Raw genomic sequence first — 20263 nt, 5'->3', positions numbered from 1 at the left:
AACCTTTACTTGTGTCTGTGGGAGGTGAGCTGGATTGATAGAGTTATTTCTGAGAGACTAGAGAAACTGAATATATTTTTGTCACCTAATTATCCTTAGGTAATATCCAGGATATATTTAACTGATGCTTCAATTCCTTTGTGTGCTTTGAGGATATTGACTAAAGGACAATTTAAGGAATTTAAAAGGAACAGGGGCATTCTTATCCAGCAACGGTGGAATTGAAAACTTATTTGGAAGTAACTGAAATACGTGGAGAGGTAAGACTGAGCGGAATCAACTAGGTTTTAATAGTAATTTGGCAAGAATATTGAAGATTGACATGGTAAGATTACCAGGTGCTGCAATCACTTCAATAATTCTAGTGTTTCTAGATAAGTTTTTCCAACAGGTTTCCATTTTCTTATCATATTATCTTCAATGGAAACCCCATAGGGAAATGTCAATATAATGTCAACCATTAATAGTATGAATGTCTTCTGTGAATCTCTTAGCATTCCGCAGGCATATCAACTCCGCCTCAGATTTCTTTTACAATAGACTGTGTTTTTATATGCTTCCGCCTCATACATTTTTACTGTTTTCACTCCAACTGGCTGCCTTATCTCACTTTTGTCTCTTTCCAAACCCCATAAAATATTTCAATCTGTATCAATCCCTAGATGGAGCCCTCTCCCTCTATGAACTTGACAATGCAGAATGAGGAGGATCAACGTCCCCTCCTTCAATCAAAAGTGGTCCCTCTCCCTCCTGTTTTTGGCAACCAGTGCAGAAGGAACCACTCATGTCAAAGAGGGGAAGATCACTCAGTGTGGCTCGATGGAAGCCAGTCATCGCCCACACTCCCATATTACAATGGCTGCCAATATGTCTCACCCTCACCCCACTCCTCACCCCGAAGGGGACACAACAAGGAAAAGGTTAGGGGGAAGGAGGTGCACAAGGAAAAGAGAGGCAAGAAGCCAGGAGGAACTGAACAGAATGCTGGGCACAAGGAACGGATTTGGGGTAGTCAGGCCAAAAAGGCAAGCCCACAGAGGCGCCAGCAGGACATGAAATCCACTCAGTCACCCTACAACAGAGTCCGCATGTCTCGTATGGACTTAAGGGAGACAGAAAGTGGGCCACCCAGTGAAGGAGGTCAAAGGCTAGAGGCCACATCAATGGAGATGCAGGTCCGCCAGAGTCTACCCGAGATTATCATTACAACCAAAGACGACTACCAGCCAAAGGACTCCAATCAAACATCCAGCTCTGACAAGAATCACACCAAATCTGAGGCCAAGGGCACCTATGGTGTAGGTGAGGAGATCAGTGGTGCAGAGCCCAAGGATGGGCCCCATGACTGCCCTCACAAGAAGACCCAGAGCATCGGTCATAGGCTGGTCCGGCGAAGGGCGCTGTTTGAGAGGAGGCAGAGGCTGAATGACTGTGCACTCGCTGTGGGGATGTTTGGAGTGGTGGTCATGGTCACCGAGACAGAGCTCTCCTGGAGCGTCTACAGTAAGGTCAGCCTTGGGGTACAGATCTGGTTTCCAATGCGTCATTTTTTTCTGTATACTTTGCCTGGAGTGCCAGATGGGAGGGGTTTGCAGTTTTGGGTATTTTCTGTAGGTTAACTAAGCCAGGCAAGTTCAACCAGGCACAGGTCACGTTTTTGAAATGCGGGGGACACCTGTGTAATTAATGAGAAATAATGAGTTCTAAATCCAAGAAATGTATTTGAAGGTCTTCAGTGTTTGTTGCTGAAGATGGCATATTTGAATGAAGGTTACTGTGGCCAAGATGCAGTCTGAGGCGCGTTGTACTGTAGAGCTCTGTGGACAACGTGCCTTTTAAATTAAAGGAAATGTTCCCGTGTTCGCGAAGATTGTATCAATCTGAAATTACCTTTAAATGCGCTACAATGCACCTATGATTGAATCCCAGCTGTATGTTAAAAGAAGGCATATTTGCCAAATTGAAGGGTACTGTATGTTAAGATGAGTGAGTCCACTACATGTTTTCCCCTACAGAGCTCCATATACTCCGTGGCTATGAAGTCTATTATCAGCCTGTCCTCTCTTATCCTGCTGGGCCTGATCATTGCCTACCACATCTGTGAGGTGCAGGTAATTCACTTGTCTGACTACTTAATATACTGCCAATATCTCCCTATTTTAAACAAGCTATGATCCCTTGGCTTAGATTATTTTAAGTCATTCTACTCTACAATTGTTGTTGTTATATGCGAGACAATAGTATAGTAGAGGTTCTATTGCTAACTGGGAAAGAAGATGGTGACAGAGGGCAACCTTGTCTGGTACCTCTCGTTATATAATTTATTACACTTTGACTACACTCTCAGTGACACTGTACTACGTCTATGCTCTAACTCAGATATGGTTTTGTACCCATACTCCCATCACTGTTAGCTCTACATCCACGATAACGGAGCAGAGGACTGGCGAATCGCCATGACAATGGAGCGGGTGACCCTGATCGCCCTGGAGCTGTTTGTAGCGATGGTGCACCCGTTCCCAGTGGGTCTCCCATTGTCATGGCAAGCCATGTCCCCCACGCTGTCAGAGACAGAGCTCGAGATTGTGCTGGCTCTGCCCATGTTCCTGCGACTCTACCTCCTGGGTCGTGCCTTGATGCTGCACAGCCGACTCTACACAGACACGGCCTCGCGCAGCATTGGCGCCCTCAACAAGGTCAGAGGTCAACATTGGTCACCATGCAAGTGGTGCAACCTCTCCCTCAAATCTTAGTTACTTGCTTTAATGGACTTGTACACACTCAGTTTGAACATTAGCCAAAATGGATTTGACTTGAAGTTCAGTAGTAAGATCCTCGATACAATGCTAAAGCTGCCCATTGGATTCCACAACACTTCCAGCAGCTACTCACCCCATTGCTAGGTGTTGCATTTTCATGGAATCCAATGATCTGCTTTAGCATTGGCTAGCTGAGCATGCTAACAAAAAAGGCAATTTAATAACAGCCAGAAGTATTTAAATCTTCTTGATATGTGATAATTAGAAGTAAAGCTACACATTCCATCCTTGGATTGAGATACTGTACGTTTTCAAGCCATATGTCGAGATTTTGTCTGCACAAAAATGTTTACACAACCATTGTGCAGTATCTCCACAAAGCTTTTGTAATATATATATATATATATATATTTTTTCAACTTGAGTTTGTTGGGGACACTACAATGACAGTGACACTACATTCTGCTTTGTCCCCGCAACCCGCCTCCCTCTCCCACTCTCCTGAGTCTCTACCAAATCCTCCCTCGGTAATTCCTTCCCTTGTTATTGCTTTTTTAACACTGATCAAACTGATGACCTTGAACTTCCCGCTTGGCTTTGCAAATCTCTCCATTCTTACTGTGGATATGAATATTTTTATTACTTGTATCCAGATCCACTTCAACAGCCGTTTTGTGGTCAAAGCGCTGATGACCATCTACCCTGGCACTGTGTTGATGATCTTCAGCGTCTCTCTGTGGCTCATCGCTGCATGGGGCCTACATGTCTGTGAGAGGTGAGTGGCTAACACGGAACCTAAACCGGCTGCGCGCATGTGCCATCGTGCATAAATCTATTTTGTCCCCCCATACCAAACGCGATCACGACACGCAGGTTAAAATATCAAAACAAACTCTGAACCGATTATATTAATTTGGAGACAGGTCGAAAAGCATTAAACATGTATGGCAATTTAGCTAGCTAGTGTAACGGACGTGAAATGGCTAGCTAGTTAGCGGGTACGCGCTAGTAGCATTTCAATCAGTTACGTCACTTGCTCTGAGACTTAAGTAGTGTTGCCCCTTGCTTTGCAAGGGCCGCGGCTTTTGTGGAGCGATGGGTAACGACGCTTCGTGGGCGACCGTTGTCGATGTGTGCAGAGGGTCCCTGGTTCGCGCCCGTGTCGGGGCGAGGGGACGGTTTAAAGTTATACTGTTACATTGGTGCCGTGACCCGGATCATTGGTTGCTGCGGAAAAAGGAGGAGGTTGAAAGGGGGGTGAGTGTAACGGACGTGAAATGGCTAGCTAGTTAGCGGGTACGCGCTAGTAGCATTTCAATCAGTTACGTCACTTGCTCTGAGACTTAAGTAGTGTTGCCCCTTGCTTTGCAAGGGCCGCGGCTTTTGTGGAGCGATGGGTAACGACGCTTCGTGGGCGACCGTTGTCGATGTGTGCAGAGGGTCCCTGGTTCGCGCCCGTGTCGGGGCGAGGGGACGGTTTAAAGTTATACTGTTACACTAGCTTGCACTTGCTAGCAAATTTGTCCTATTTAGCTAGCTTGCTGTTGCTGGCTAATTTGTCCTGGGACATAAACATTGAGTTGTTATTTTACCTGAAATGCACAAGGTCCTCTACTCCGACAATTAATCCACACATAAAACGGTCAACCGAATCGTTTCTAGTTATCTCTCCTCCTTCCAGGCTTTTTCGCCACCGACCTCGTCGTCTTTCAGTCACCCACGTGGGTATAACCAATGAGGAGATGGCACGTGGGTACCTGCTTCTATAAACCAATGAGGAGATGGGAGAGGCAGGACTTGCAGCGCGATCTGCGTCAAAAATATAACTGACTTATATTTTAGCCCTTGGCAATGCAGACACTCACGCGAGCAGTGTGGATGCAATAATTGAAGAACATAAATTTCTACATTTATTTTGCAACGTTCGCGCATCGGACGCTAGCGTTGTAGTCAGCCTGTAAGAAGGGAAAGGAGGAGATTGAGGAGGAGGGAAATAGGCAATAGACTTTTCCCGGGATTCATTCAGTGGTGTTAATTTCGCCAACAAAAACAGTGACAAAAATATTATTCAAAAAACAATTTTTCAGTGGCTATAACTGACTAAATAGACCCAGAAAAAAATATAACTAAACAAAAAAATACATTTTCAGTTGACAAAATTATCTCTGTGACTAAAATCTGACTACTAAATGGACTAGACAATATTTTTGGGCGAGATTGACAGCTTTTCAGTGATAAGCACAATTAATATTAGCAGCACAGCGCAGTTCTGTTCAGCAGTGGGAAGGACGCGACCTGCAAACACAGCCTAAATCAATTGGTGAGCTGCGGTGACGCAAGCGATAAGTGTGGGCAAACAGGCTCCGCTCCGGCTCCGATTTATAGCGTGTTTGCTGTTTGCTTCACTAACCAACCTGGTCTCAGAGCATTTCATATTATTCTGTACGTAAGTCCGAGACACTCCATTTAGTATGCTATGTATTAATTTGTGGATGTACATCATCCATTTCGTATGATATGTTATGAATTACAATACGTATTATATGTAACCAATTTGAAAAACGTACAATATGTAATGACATTTCATAATGCACAATATGTGACACATTTCCAAAACTATGATATGTTACAAATTCTAGCTAGGTGGCTAACATTAGTTGGCTAATGTTAGCTGGGTTTTAGGGGTTAGGGTTACCGTTAGGGTTAAATTTAGGAGTTAGGTTAAAGGTTTAGGGGAAGGGCTAAATAAAAGGGTTAGGGGAAGGATTAGCTAACATGTTAAGTAGTTGAAAGTATCTGAAAAGTAGCTAATTAGCTAAAATGCTAAAGTTGTTCGTGATGAGATTCAAACTTGCAACCATTCGCGTTATCCTTTCGTTTTTACCTTAAGTTACCGTCTGTTTTATGTAACCATACCAAATGTAACATATCATACTTGCTTGAGTGTTCTAGAATTACATTTACGAGCCAAGCTGTGTTACAGGGAGAATCATACTTGTGCATGCATGTATATATAATAGGTAATTGTATTAGTTGATTTAGTAGTTGTAGCAGTAGTTTTTATTAGTTTTATGCCTATTAGTGGCTTTTAAATGTATTATTATTATTTCATTGTTATTATTATTAGACAGTAGATGCGATATTATTATTGTACGGGAGTGAACATTATTTCTAATAAGGATTACGTGGAGGAAATCGGACTTCTCTGAAATGAAAATGGATAGCCCCCCCTTCAGTAAAATACTGGATAATTAACTAAACCCTCCCTGAACGCTTGAAAAAAGTAGTTACCGTCCCCTATTCCCAAAATAATAATTAAAACAAAGTGGATAGCAGAGAACATTTATACCTGTTACCCTTACTTCTTGGATAGACCAGTGGCAAAGCAGAAATATTGAATAGCGTACAGGGCTGTGGGCCAGAAGGTTTCAGGTACACAGACCACGGTGGACAAAAGTAGGAGTGGAAAGATCTCCTTTATAGTAAAACCATTGCATGAATCTATCATCATATTTGCAGGTCCGATCTTTTTTTTTTTTTTGCCCTTTTTAAACAGTTCATGCAATTCTACATAATTTTACATATTAGCTGAATCTTTTTTAATACCACACAAATTACCGAAATAATGGCTAAGAATGGACAGAGATAGGCCTTTGTGTTAATCTTATCATATTTCCCGATGCCAAATCAGTGTGTCTTGTTTGCAAATAAATTGTCCCTGTTTGCAAATAATAAATAAATAAATCTGAGACATCATTAGGAATCTGAGCATGGTACTTTCAAAAGTTAGGTCTACCTTTCCACCCCAGACAGAGTAGGCCTACCGACACAGAAATGTGTAAACTTGAACTGCTGGCTACTCTTCTTCCGTGGCTTAACCCAACGAGAAGAAATTCACAACTGTTTCCCTAAAATTTGTCTGGGTTTAAACATCTTCTATTGTACAGAAAATGAATAGTTTAATCAATTGATTGTGCCAGAATTAGATTATTTCCCAAGCAAAGTCATTGTTTGTCTCCTTGGCTGTAGAAAGTTGTAGCTCAGCCTCTGAATGTCAAAGAAACAAAACTGATATATGTATTCCCATATGCATCGGAGTCACGTCTTTCCCGTGTATTTTACAGCTTGTTTCTAAGCATAAAGCATCCCGGACCAAAGCGCTCTTAAAGATGACTTTATATAATCGGATTCGTTTTATTTTCTTAAAAATCTTAAACTAACAAGTGGTTGGCCTGTGCTTTCTGCCATTTTCTTTCATAAAATGTAGGCTTATGGCATACCTTCTCATTGCCCCCCCCAATTCGAGTCTTGGTTTTAACTTCACAGCCCTTCACTGACACGAAGATAGGCTATTTAAAGAGTGCATGGTGGGTGAAGGAATTGAAGAACAACCTCTTATTACTACCTCTTATTTCTAAAATACGAAGAAATAGGCTCCAACACAAAGCCCTATTGTTAGTCTAATTAAAATGAAGATGGTTGAAATTAATTATGCGTACATCTTCGCACTCTCTTTCTGATACTGAACAGAACACAAGCTATATGCTAGTCCACGTGCGATAAATTATTTTCTGAAGAAGCCTTTGACTCCTCCTGACCTGCCACCTTATACCTACACAGCACAGCCATTGGTTACGCAGAACCAATGTTGATCAGCAAGAGCAGGGTTCGAATATCCATTGCAGTGTGTAATGCAGCCTAGTTGTATTTACACCATCCCAGCAGCTATCTAAGAAATATAACTGCTCTGTGCTTCTCCGAGCATGCACTTCGATGATCATTTGATTGAGACCACACAAATAACCTGTAGGTGTACTTGATAGTGCGTGCCCAGCGTAGAATCAGAGATGAGGGGTGGCACCGGGCACACATCGCTATACAGTGCATTCGGAACCCTTGATTTTTCCCCAAATTTGGTTACGTTAAAGCTTTATTCTAAAATGGATTAAATAAAAAATGGTCCTTATCAATCTACAAATATTACCCCATAATGACCAAGTGAAGACAGGTTTTTAGAAATGTTTGCAAATGTATCACAAAAAACACCAAAAAAAAATTATTTACATAAGTATTCGAACCCTTTGCTATGAGACTCGAAATTGAGCTCAGGTGCATCCTGTTTCCATTGATCATCCTTGAGATGTTTCTACAACTTGATTGGAGTCCACCTGTGGTAAATTCAATTGATTGGAAATCATTTGGAAAGGCACACACCTGTCTATTTAAGGTTCCACAGTTGACAGTGCATGTCAGAGCAACAACCAAGCAATGAGGTCGAAGGAATTGTCCGTAGAGCTTTGACACAGAAGCACAGATCTGGGGAATGGTATCAAAACATTTCTGTAGCATTGAAGGTCCCCAAGAACACAGTGGCCTCCATCATTCTTAAATGTAAGAAGTTTGGAACCACTAACGCTCTTCCTAGAGCTGGCCGCCCGGGCCAAACTGAGCAATCGGGGGAGAAGGGCCTTGGTCAGGGAGGTGACCAAGAACCCAATGGTCACTCTGACAGAGATCCAGTGTTCCTCTGTGAAGATGCAAGAACCTTCCAGAAGGACAACCATCTTTGCAGCACTCCACCAATCAAGCCTTTATAGTAGAGTGGCCAGACGGAAGCCACTCCTCAGTAAAAGGCACATGACAGCCCTCTTGGAGTTTGCCAAAAAAGCATCTAAAGGACTCTCAGACCATGAGAAACAAGATTCTCTGGTCTGATGAAACCAAGATTAAAGTCTGGCCTGAATGCCAAGCGTCACGTCTGGAGGAAACCTGGCACCATCCCTACGGTGAAGCATGGTGGTGGCAGCATCATGGTGTGGGGATGTTTTTCAGAGTCAGAGACTGGGAGACTAGTCAGGGTCGAGAGAATGATGAACGAAGCAGAGAGCTTCTTAATGAAGACCTGCTCCAGAGCTCTCAGGAACTCAGATATGGGTGAAGGTTCACATTCCAACAGGACAATGACCCTAAGCACACAGCCAAGACAATGCAGTTGTGGCTTTGGGAGAAGTCTCTGAATGTCCCTGAGTGGCCCAGCCAGAGCCCAGACTTGAACCAGATCGAACATCTCTGGAGAGACCTGAAAATAGCTGTGCTGCGATAGTCCCCATCCAACCTGAGAAAGCCTGAGAAGATCTGCGTAGAAGAATGGGAAAAACTCACCAAATACAGGTGTGCCAAGCTTGTAGCATCATACCCAAGAAGACTCGAGGCTAAATTGCTGCCAAATGTGCTTCAACAAAGTACTGAATCAAGGGTCTGAATACTAATGTAAATGTGATATTTCTGTTTTGTATATATACATTTGCAAACATTTGTCAAAACCTGTTTTTGCTTTGTTATTATGGGATATTGTGTGTAGATTGATGTGGGGGGAAAAAACTATTTTATTAATTTTAGAATAAGGCTGTGACGTAACAAAATGTGGAAAAAGTCCAGGAGTCTGAATACTCTCCGAATGCACTGTATAGCCTAATAAGCAACTAATTCTAAAACACTGAGAAATGTCTAATTTTCATGAATTAGAAATGACATGATCCTCCCCTGGACTAGATGAAATACTAAACCTTCCCCTTGACCGAAATTGAAAAAGCATGACCCTCCAGCTACCATTCCGTAAATTTTGATCCATCCTTACTAAGTATTGTTTGTTTGTTTTTTTGATTTCGGACATTCTTGAAAACGAGATGCTGCATCTCAAGAGATTTCATCCTCCTAAATTTCTAATAAATAAATACATTTGGTGGCACAGAAAGAAAGGAAAAGGGATAGCAAACTATTTATTGACTAAATTCCCCTTGCCACTACACTATATCTGACTGGGTAAATAACTTTATTTTGAGGTAAAGCTGCAATTTGTAACTTTTTGGGCGACCCGACCAAATTCACATAGAAATGTGAGTTATAGATCTGTCATGCTCCTTCTAAGCAAGTCTAAGAAGCGGTAGATCTGTTCTATGTGCACTATTTCTTTTGGTTTTATACACCAGCTTCAAACGGCTGAAAATACAATATTTGTGGTTATGGAAAATATATTTCACAAAGGCCATCAAATCAAAGGTTATAAAAGTATATCTAAAGTTGCTTTTGACAAAAATGAAAACATGTCAGTTTGTCACTTTCACGAGGTTGGAGTAATAACATGTTCAACTACTTAAGACATTGGCTCGAATCTAGGTTGTGCCTTTAGATGTCGAGAAAATGAACATCCAAGGGATAAGCGTCACGTCTGGAGGCAACCAGTCACCGCTCATCACCTGCCCAATACCATCCCTACGGTGAAGCATGGTGGTGGCAGCATCATGCAGTGGGGATGTTTTTCAGGAGCAGGGATTGGGACTACTAGTCAGGATCGAAGGGAAAGATGAACGGAGCAAAGTACAGAGATCCTTCATCATGAAATCCTGCTCCAGAGTGCTCAGGACCTCAGACTTGGGCGAAAGTTCACCTTCCAACAGGACAACGACACTAAGCACACAGCCAAGACAATGTCCTTGAGTGGCCCAGCCAGAGCCCAGACTTGAATCCGATCTAACATCTCTGGAGAGACCTGAAAATAGCTGTGCAGCTGTGCACCTTCCAACCGGACAGAGCTTGAGAGGATCTGCAGAGAACAATAGAATACATACAGTTGAAGTCGGAAGTTTACATACACTTAGGTTGGAGTCATTAAAACTTGTTTTTCAACCACGCCACAAATTTCTTGTTAGGAAACTATAGTTTTGGCAAGTCGGTTAGGACATCTACTTGGTGCATGACACAAGTAATTTTTCCAACAATTGTTTACAGACCGATTATTTCACTTATAATTCACTGTATCACAATTCCAGTGGGTCAGAAGTTTACATATACTAAGTTGACTGTGCCTTTAAACAGCTTGGAAAATTCCAGAAAATGATGTCATGGCTTTAGAAGCTTCTGTTAGGCTAATTGCCACCATTTGAGTCAATTGGAGGTGTACCTGTGGATGTATTTCAAGGCCTACCTTCAAACTCAGTGCCTCTTTGGTTGACATCATGGGGAAATCAAAGGAAATCAGCCTCAGAAAAAAATAGTAAACCTCCAGAAGTCTGGTTCAGAGATGAATGTACTTTTGTGCAAAAAGTGAAAATCAATTCCAGAACGACAGCAAAGGACCTTGTGAAGGTGCTGGAGGAAACAGGTACAAAAGTATCTATATAAACAGTATAACGAGTCCTATATCAACATAACCTGAAAGGCCGCTCAGCAAGGAAGAAGCCACTGCTTCAAAACGTCCATAAAAAAAGCCAGACTACGTTTGCAACTGCACATGGGGACAAAGATCGTACTTTTTGGAGAAATTTCCTTTGGTCTGATGAAACAAAAAATAGAACTGTTTGGCCATAATGACCATCGTTATGTTCGGAGGAAAAGGGGGGATGCTTGCAAGCCGAAGAACACCATCCCAATTGTGAAGCACGGGGGTGGCAGCATCACGTTGTAGGGGTGCTTTGCTGCAGGAGGGACTGGTGCACTTTCACAAATTAGATGGCTATATGAGGAAGGAAAATGATGTGGAAATATTGAAGCAACATCTCAAGACATCAGTCAGGAAGTTAAAGCTTGGTCGCAAATGGGTCTTCCAGATGAACAATGACCCCAAGCATACTTCCAAAGTTGTGGCAAAATGGCTTAAGGACAACAAAGTCAAGGTATTGGAGTGGCCATCACAAAGCCCTGACCTCAATCCTATAGAAAATTAGTGGGCAGAACTGAAAAAGCGTATGCGAGCAAGGAGGCCTACAAACCTGACTCAGTTACACCAGCTCTGTCAGGAGCATTGGGCCAAAATTCACACAACTTATTGTGGGAAGCTTGTGGAAGGCTACCCAAAACGTTTGACTCAAGTTAAACAATTCAAAGGCAATGCTACCAAATACTAATTGAGTGTATGTAAACTTCTGACCCACTGGGAATGTGATGAAAGAAATAAAAGTTGAAATAAATCGTTCTCTCTACTACTATTCTGATATTTCACATTCTTAAAATGTGGGAAAAGTAAAGGGGTCTGAATACTTTCTGAATACACTATTAAAATGTGACAAAAATTAAAGGGCATTTAATTGACTCAAATGGCCCACTGTTTTTGTCATTTTGACAATAACTAGAATTAATCATTATTTAAATGACAAAAATGTGACTAAGTCATTTTGACAAATATATCCTTGTCTAAAACTAGACTAAATTTCTAAAAAGGGCCAAAATTAAGACGGATTCAAAGGCGTGTTGCGCACTACACTACAGATAATGCGCCTTTTAAAGGTAATTAATACTTCAGCCGACGTCTGCAGCACTTACCATTGCAACGTCGGGGAAATGGCATTTAAAAGACTCATTGTCTGTAGTGCCGTGCTGGGACGTGCCTTCGATTTAATCCCGGCCTGAGTGACTATATGACTTGGACCAACCTGTACTGTGACTAATATCAGATGGGCCCATCATAAGTTCAGTCAGTTAAATCAAAAATACAGTCAAAAATCACACTCCTAGACAGAAACTAGTTTTTTGTTAAATGTTAATATGGTAAGAGTGGACAAGACAGAGGAAAAGCTGAACCATCATCCCTCCCTTGTCCTCTAGACACCACAACTATAAGGACCTGAGCAGTAACTACATGGAGGCCCTGTGGATGGTCTCGGTCACCTTCTTGTCCATTGGTTATGGGGATGTTGTTCCCCACACCTACTGTGGCCGCAGCATCTGTCTACTCACTGGGATCATGGTAAGCAGTTCGGCAAAATAGGAAGGGCAATCGCACAGCTGAGTTGGCTCGTTGCAGGTGCCTGGGAATAATTTGATGAAATCTTTAAAAGAAAAGAGAAGGGGGTGGGAATCATTGTAATTGTGGTCATTAGCATACTGTCTTCTTTTCCTTAAAGGCCCAATGCAGCCATTTTTATCTCAATATCAAATAATTTGTGGTTAACAATTAAGTACCCTACTGTGATTGTTCTCAATTAAAATAGTGAAAAATAAACAAAAATTACTTCTTAGCAAGACCAATATCCCAAGCAAGAATTTAGCTAGGACTGTCTGTCAGTGGTCTGAGTGGGGAGGGGAAAACTGAAAACTAGCTGTTATTGGTTTGGAAATCTCTATCTTATTGATCTATTAACAAATTTACCGCCTGGTGGTGTCATCGGGTAGGCCAAAACTCCATCCCGCCAAAACAGGCTGAAATTTCAGGTGTTCTTTTCAAATAGCTCATACACTAAAAGGGCATTATCATAATTTTCACAATTTCATAGTATTATTCCAACTCCCAGTGTGGAAATAAAACAGGAACATCTAGTTTTTGATTGCGCTGGGCCTTTAACCTTTTTTGTTTTGTTTATTTCTCTCTCTGTCATACACACACACACAAGGGGGCTGGTTGCACAGTGCTGGTGGTTGCCGTGGTTGCCAGGAAACTGGAGCTGACCAGGGCAGAGAAACACGTCCACAACTTCATGATGGATTCCCACTTTACAAAAGGGGTAAAACTCACCTGACTTAACATGTGAATGTATTCAATAGTGGTCTTTGGAACCTTGACTTAACATATGTGAGACATTCAACGTTGACCTGTAGAGTTGTATGAATCATGGACTGTGTCTCAAATGCCAACCTATTCCCTATATAGTGCACCGGTAATAGGGTGCCATTTGGGATGCACACATTGAAAACTGAGTGTTGGACAAGGAAACAATTGTTCTCTTCCAGATAAAAATTGCTGCAGCAAATGTACTTAGAGAGACTTGGATGATCTACAAACACACCAAGCTGGCCAGGGAGAGAGACCACTGCAGAGTACGCATGCACCAGAGGAAGCTGCTGCTCGCAATCCACCGGTAAAGCACCATTCAAAAGACACTTCCCCAAGTAACCCACCAATCAGCTTAGATATTCCCCTCTGAAAAGCCAATGAGGTTACACTTTACACCACATGCACAGGGGTGTTAGAACTCTAGAACTTGTGAAAACCTCAACTGTAATACAGAAATGGTCATTCTCTGTTCATCATGAATTATATTTTCAATTTGTTTTACCTGTCCTGTGATTATGTCTGAATGTTAGAAATCTTCCTGTGTGTTCACCCCAGGCTGCGTGATGTGAAGATGGAAAGGAGGAAATTGGCTGACCAGGCCAACACGCTGGTGGATCTCTGCAAGGTGAGAGACAGGCACGGTTACCCATTAGGTTCACCCACTACTGTTGCAACAACCAAATATGACCAATATTCTAGGCCACTACTAGCCTGGACCCAGATCTGTTTGTGCTATCATGTCAACTCCTTGTCATGCCAAATGAGTGACGAGGAGTTGACATGGTAGCACAAACAGATATGAGTCCAGGCTAGGCCACTACTGTTGCAACAACCAAATATGACCAATATTCTAGAGAAGGGAGCAATCGACGATCTTCTAAACGTTATCGCATTGGCCCCTCTCATTCTCAGACCACTCTGCACCTTTTTCCCCATGTAGATGCAGAATCTGATGTATGACGTGCTGTCAGAGGTGAGTGGATGTCGAGGGGACCTGGAAACACACACAAACAGTCTGCAGCAGAATGTGGAGGAGCTGAGAGAAGGCTTCAGGACCCTAATGCCCCTCCTCTCAAGTACCCTCGCCACACAAAACGCTTCCATCCGCCACCTGCTCAGGGAGAGGGAGGAGCAGGCAGTGACATGGAGCATGGCAGGGCAGGATAGGTAAATGGCAAGAGAGATGCAAAGTGTATTGTTACAGGGAGAGGTAGAAAGAAAATGAAGGGCAAAAGTTGGGATCAGGATAGGATTTAGATGAGGATCTTCAAAAGATAATTTATAGGAATAACTATTCAAAGTGTACGTAAAGAATGTGTCAAAGCAATAAGGGATAGATTTTTTTCTTTTTCGAATTACGATGAGCCAACATCCAGACTATATGCAGTACTGATAAGTGACCCATACTGGCCAAAAAAACCTTAGTGATACTAGTCTTGATTTTAACATTCTCAGAATTAAACAAAAAAAGTATTGTTAGCCAGCATGTGCACTGAATGTTCTGTGCGTCGTAACTAATGTATTTGTCATTTCACAGTGATAGGTAGATTGGCATGATAGTATGTGGTGTACAGTATAAAAGACCATGTCCAGTAATAACCAAATCTGTTTACTGTAAATTATACAATTCAGTAAAACATTAATAAATTAAGTTCCATCTTTCTTGTCACGAGTCAGTTAATTACATATGACATTGTTCCTTATGTATTTCCTTGAAAAAAATGAGCACTCACTTTACTGTAACAGGCTATGAACACAGATGCCAGTGGCCGAGTTTCTGCCCAACTACATGCGCAGGTGTTGCGTGCCACGTCATCCAATGTACCGCTGGGAATCAGATTGCTTAATCATGTGTTCAACAGAGATCTTAAATACGGATCCCGGCGTTGTAATTTCTGGCATACGTCTGCAATGAAGTCAGAACAGCATTTCCATGACATCATAGGCACGGAAAAGGGAACAAAAGTTGAAACCACCCAAATTCTTTAGCCCAAACCATATTTTATTAAGAGACTGGGTTGGAGGGTTGAGTTACAGCAACAGAGTGGACTATCAGAGTACTCCCATCTGGTGTCCAGACGTCTTGAGCACTTCTAGATCAATCCGCTGTTTCTTGGATGAAGTGACTGCTGTGTCGAGGCTGGAGTCGCTGAAATCAACCTGTCCAACCCCTCCTCTCCCTTACATCTCTACCAGGGCATCGGGAGTACAACTAATGCTGCTTCCTCCTGAATGAGCACCCTGATGGAGAGAGAAAATGACAGTCAGGCCACAGACAATGGGGACATTACAGCTATACACGACCACTGATCGCACTACAATCTGAACGATTAAAGTAGCGGGACAGTGTTCATTGATTTGGTTGCATATTTACAGCATCTAGTGCTAAACAGTCTACATGGCAGGAAATCATTCAAAATATGCTAAGGCCATAGTAAGGTTACGCAATGTTGGAATCCAGTGTACTGCAGCACCATAGCATCACTTGCATCTTGTTCTCAGCCTTCGAAAGGGGAGAGCCAGTGGTCTAGCCCTACCCTTCTGCAAACTGAGATTTATCATCTGGCACTGGAATGAGACAGTACAACCATTGGGGTGGCAGTCCAGTCACTTGACAGTGCAGTCAGGTCATTTGATAAAGATATGAGCCATTAACATCTACAGTGAATGTGACAAGTCTGTCTGAATTAATCTGTGCTAATATCAGCCAGTCAAATTACTATTCATTAACATAGTAACTGGCAATAGGACCAACTACATCAATAAATATTGACATGCTGTACTTAACTGCTACTACCTGTGAGTTGTTTTTCCATAGACATTAAATTATTAGAGACTATCCACTCTCCAACATGAGTTGGGAGACAGAATGCTGAGACTACTGACCCTCTGTGAGACGTGCTTTGCCGCCAGTGGGCTGACACAGAACTGTGGAGCAACCCACACACAGCACGACCGTCTGGGCGTGGCTGAACACAGTTGTGATCTTGTAGCATCCTGAGGGAAACAGAAAAATACAAAACATTAAACACACAATCTTAAGACCAACGTCATTCGTGCCTGGGGGTGTACTCAGTGTACACAGTAGCAAAGAAACTAAAACAAGTGTTTCTTATTGGACAAATACTAATAGGTCCCGCCCCATTTGCTTCCTAATGAATACAATGTTGTAAGCACTGACTCATTAAGCTAGTGCATTCGGATAGACAAGGTGGCCCTTCAAACATGAGTCCAATGAAGGAAAGAGCTGGATCTACCTGGGCACTTAACATCCATGAAATAGGAGTTAGGGCTCTGGACGAGACGCTTCTTCTTGTGGCTCCTCTTCTCCTCCTCAGGGGATGGGTGCAACAAGTCTTTTGCGAGCTGCAGAAGAGTAGACAAAAGACTGCTTAAAACATTACATTTAGTTTGAGTAGTTAGGACTACTGTTTACAAGTGACAGACCGTGCATTTAACATTTGTCAATAGCAGACCCCCTTATCTAGAGAAAACTAGTGGACGATACCGCGATGTCAGATACACAACTCACAATGGGTGTTGGCTCACAGCCAGTTGAATTACATTGAAATCGAATCACATATCAACCACTCAAGCTTTGTTGAAATTGACATCAAAATAAAAAAATTGCTGCGAGTGATACTGCCAAGGAGCTGTAATGAATTTGCGATCCAAAACCTCATAGCTACCACCCTGAACTCTTGCTCACTGGATTAGGTAACGTCAACGCTGACCCTTGTTCGCGGCAAAATAATAACACATGTTCACTTGGGATTTGAGCAGTAACTGGCCCTACATAATCTACTAGTACACAAGACAATAGTATGTTTAACAGTGGCCGCTATTGCACGTGTATATTTAGACAATGTTCCATTTTCAGGTGACTCTCCATGTTTGCGATATGCAGGCCGCCATCTTGTATCACAATGCGCGCGTATGTGAACGATTGTGATAGCAACACCTCGGCACTGAATAGGCCGACAGAGCTAAAACACACTACAGTCAGTACTCGCATTATTATGCATTACTGACTCCAGTGTTGGCATCTAAAGCCCCATATGAACGGTTAAAATTGTGATTATGTCAGGCTCCGATACTCACTGGCATGTTGGCGAGGAAATAGCCGCTGCCGGAAAGGAGGCATTGCCGGAAACAGTAGGTTCATATTGACACTCATTTTGTGCACCGGCAGGAAGTGAGTGAATTAGAAGAGATTGGTGGACATATTTGTAAGGTCAAAACACATAAGCCGTGTTCGAATAGTCATACTAACCGTACTATTTATGACGTGAATTGAGTATATAGTATAGTTATCGATCATAGTATGGATATAGTTAGTATGCCAAATGTTCCCGGATGTCATACTAAATTCGCAAAAATACGAAGTATACACGCAGTAGACACTATTTCCGTACTTTTAAGGCCCATAATACAATTCTTCAGAAATGGGCGTGGCTTCACAATGTTTTTAGAGTTGAAAAAAATGGAAGAAAATATGCAGCCGAAGTCCAACGAGAGCGGATACAAATGAATTTCTTAAACTAGTTATGACAAATGTTAAGAAAATGTTGAGCAATGTAATAAAATAATAACTGTTCAAATAGGTTCTCTGATCCACCTCTAAGCAGACGACACAATTCTGTATACTTCTGGCCCTTCTTTGGACACCGTGTTAACAACCTTCCAGACGAGCTTCAATGCCATACAACTCTCCTTCCGTGGCCTCCAACTTCTCTTAAATACAAGTAAAACTAAATGCATGCTCTTCAATCGATCGCTGCCTGCACCTGCCCGTCCGTCCAGCATCAACACTCTGGACGGTTCTGACTTAGAATATGTGGACAACTACAAATACCTAGGTGTCTGGTTAGACTGTAAACTCTCCTTCCAGACTCACATCAAACATCTCCAATCCAAAGTTAAATCTAGAATTGGCTTCCTATTTCGCAACAAAGCATCCTTCACTCATGCTGCCAAACATACCCTCGTAAAACTGACCATCCTACCGATCCTTGACTTCGGTGATGTCATTTACAAAATAGCCTCCAATACCCTACTCAATAAATTGGATGCAGTCTATCACAGTGCCATCTGTTTTGTCACCAAAGCCCCATATACTACCCACCACTGCGACCTGTACACTCGTTGGCTGGCCCTCGCTTCATGCTCGTCGCCAAACCCACTGGCTCCAGGTCATCTACAAGACCCTGCTAGGTAAAGTCCCCCTTATCTCAGCTCGCTGGTCACCATAGCAGCACCCACCTGCTCCAGCAGGTATATCTCTCTGGTCACCCTCAAAACCAATTCCTCCTTTGGCCGTCTCCTTCCAGTTCTCTGCTGCCAATGACTGGAACGAACTACAAAAATCTCTGAAACTGGAAACACTTATCTCCCTCACCAGCTTTAAACACCAGCTGTCAGAGCAGCTCACAGATTACTGCACCTGTACATAGCCCATCTATTATTTAGCCCAAACAACTACCTCTTCCCCTACTGTATTTATTTATTTATTTTGCTCCTTTGCACCCCATTATTTCTATTTCTACTTTGCACGATTTTATTTGAATCTCGCTCAATACAGAAGTGGTCAGATGACGCGGATGCTACGCTACAGGACTGTTTTGCTAGCACATACTGGAATATGCTCCGGGATTCATCCAATGGCATTGAGGAGTATACCACCTCAGTCACCGGCTTCATCAAAAAGTTCATAGAAGACGTCGTCCCCACAGTGACCGTACGTACATATCCCAAACAGAAGCCTTAGAGGCAATATTCGCTCTGACCTAAAGGCTAGAGCTGCCACTTTCAAGGGCCTGGACACTAATCCGGACACTTATAAGAAATCTCACTCTGCCCACCGACAAACCATCAAACAGGCAAAGCGTCATTACAGGACTAAGCTGGAATCTTACTACACCGGCTCTGACGCTCGTTGGATGTGGCAGGGCTTGCAAACTATTACGGACTACAAAGGGAAACCCACGAGCCTACTAAACGAGCTAAATGCCTTTTATGCTTGTTTCGAGGCAAGCAACACTGAAGCATGCAAGAGAGCACCAACTATTCCGTAAGACTGTGTGATTACGCTCTCCATAGACAATGTGAGCAAGACCTTAAAACAGGTCAACATTTTTATATAATTCTGTAATCAATGTTCATAAATTTCAATTATCTTAATCGGTCTGCAACCCAGAGGTTGTAAAGTTCTGGTTTTAAATGAAACAGACAGAATTCCCAGCTCACAATTGATCAAATCCAAGTTTATTTGCGAGAGCTCTCCTCTGCATATCCAAAGATGTTCCTTTTTAACATTCTCTTAACCTACGCACATACATACACACTAACAGGAGGAGAGCTATCCTATCTACTTTTCTACCATTCTCACCACAGTTTATTACCACTCAGCTGACAGTTCCAGTGCCCCCCAGATACGGGAAACCTGGAGGGGCTCTCCCTGTCCTATCTTATCTCCCCAGAGTTATAGCTGGGTCGGTTCAAACATAGGTTAAGGAGTCTCTTTGCTTTCTTTCGGGCACACACATACATTCCTCTCTTCCCCAATGGTTATCAGCTTTAATTACTCCTTGTCCATGCTACATAACCTCTAATCCTAATGGTTAAGTTTCCGGGTAGAATTATTTAATCATTTATCTTAAACCTTGATAAAATATTTTAATAACATTCACAAGGCCGCGGGGCCAGATAGATTACCAGGACGTGTACTCAGAGCATGCGCGGACCAACTGGCAAGTGTCTTCACTGACATTTTCAACCTCTCCCTGACCACCGAGTCTGTAATACCTTCAAGCAGACCCAGAAAGTGAAGGTAACCTGCCTAAATGACTACAGATCCATAGCACTCATGTTGGTAGCGATGAAGTGCTTTGATAGACTGGTCATGGCTTACATAAACATCATCATCCTGGAAACCCTAGACCCACTCCAATTCGCATAC

At 42.5% G+C, this 20263-nt stretch overlaps 1 protein-coding gene, 1 long non-coding RNA gene, 1 other non-coding gene and 1 pseudogene across 3 annotated transcripts; 1 reads left to right on the top strand and 3 right to left on the bottom strand.

The window, feature by feature from the left end:
• Positions 1-317: 317 nt before the first annotated feature.
• Positions 318-14964, top strand: LOC129831409 (small conductance calcium-activated potassium channel protein 1-like; annotated as a pseudogene).
• On the bottom strand, positions 9111-14067 carry LOC129831413 (uncharacterized). Its single transcript, XR_008755713.1, has 3 exons — positions 13808-14067; positions 12492-12583; positions 9111-10362 (listed from the first exon to the last, which is right to left on the bottom strand). It is a non-coding gene; the product is annotated as an uncharacterized LOC129831413 (long non-coding RNA).
• Positions 14965-15286: 322 nt separating the features above from the next.
• On the bottom strand, positions 15287-17516 carry rps27.1 (ribosomal protein S27, isoform 1). The gene is made up of 4 exons (XM_055894790.1): positions 17407-17516; positions 16563-16671; positions 16192-16302; positions 15287-15546 (listed from the first exon to the last, which is right to left on the bottom strand). The coding sequence occupies exons 1-4, from the start codon at positions 17410-17412 to the stop codon at positions 15518-15520; spliced, it is 255 nt and encodes an 84-aa protein (XP_055750765.1). The 5' UTR covers positions 17413-17516; the 3' UTR covers positions 15287-15517.
• Positions 15796-15928, bottom strand: LOC129831498 (small nucleolar RNA SNORA35). The gene has a single exon (XR_008755746.1). It is a non-coding gene; the product is annotated as a small nucleolar RNA SNORA35 (small nucleolar RNA).
• Positions 17517-20263: the final 2747 nt, after the last annotated feature.

Source organism: Salvelinus fontinalis, chromosome 32 (assembly GCF_029448725.1).
Source record: "Salvelinus fontinalis isolate EN_2023a chromosome 32, ASM2944872v1, whole genome shotgun sequence".
NCBI lineage: Eukaryota > Metazoa > Chordata > Actinopteri > Salmoniformes > Salmonidae > Salvelinus > Salvelinus fontinalis.
This window is presented reverse-complemented; position numbering and strand designations above follow the sequence as displayed.

Excerpts from the sequence above, each read along its gene's own strand:
- rps27.1 (XM_055894790.1), bottom strand. Across the intron at positions 16,303-16,562 it reads CATGGATGTTAAGTGCCCAG|GATGCTACAAGATCACAACT; the intron begins GTAGATCCAGCT and ends TGTTTCCCTCAG. Across the intron at positions 15,547-16,191 it reads CAAAGCACGTCTCACAGAGG|GGTGCTCATTCAGGAGGAAG; the intron begins GTCAGTAGTCTC and ends TCTCTCCATCAG.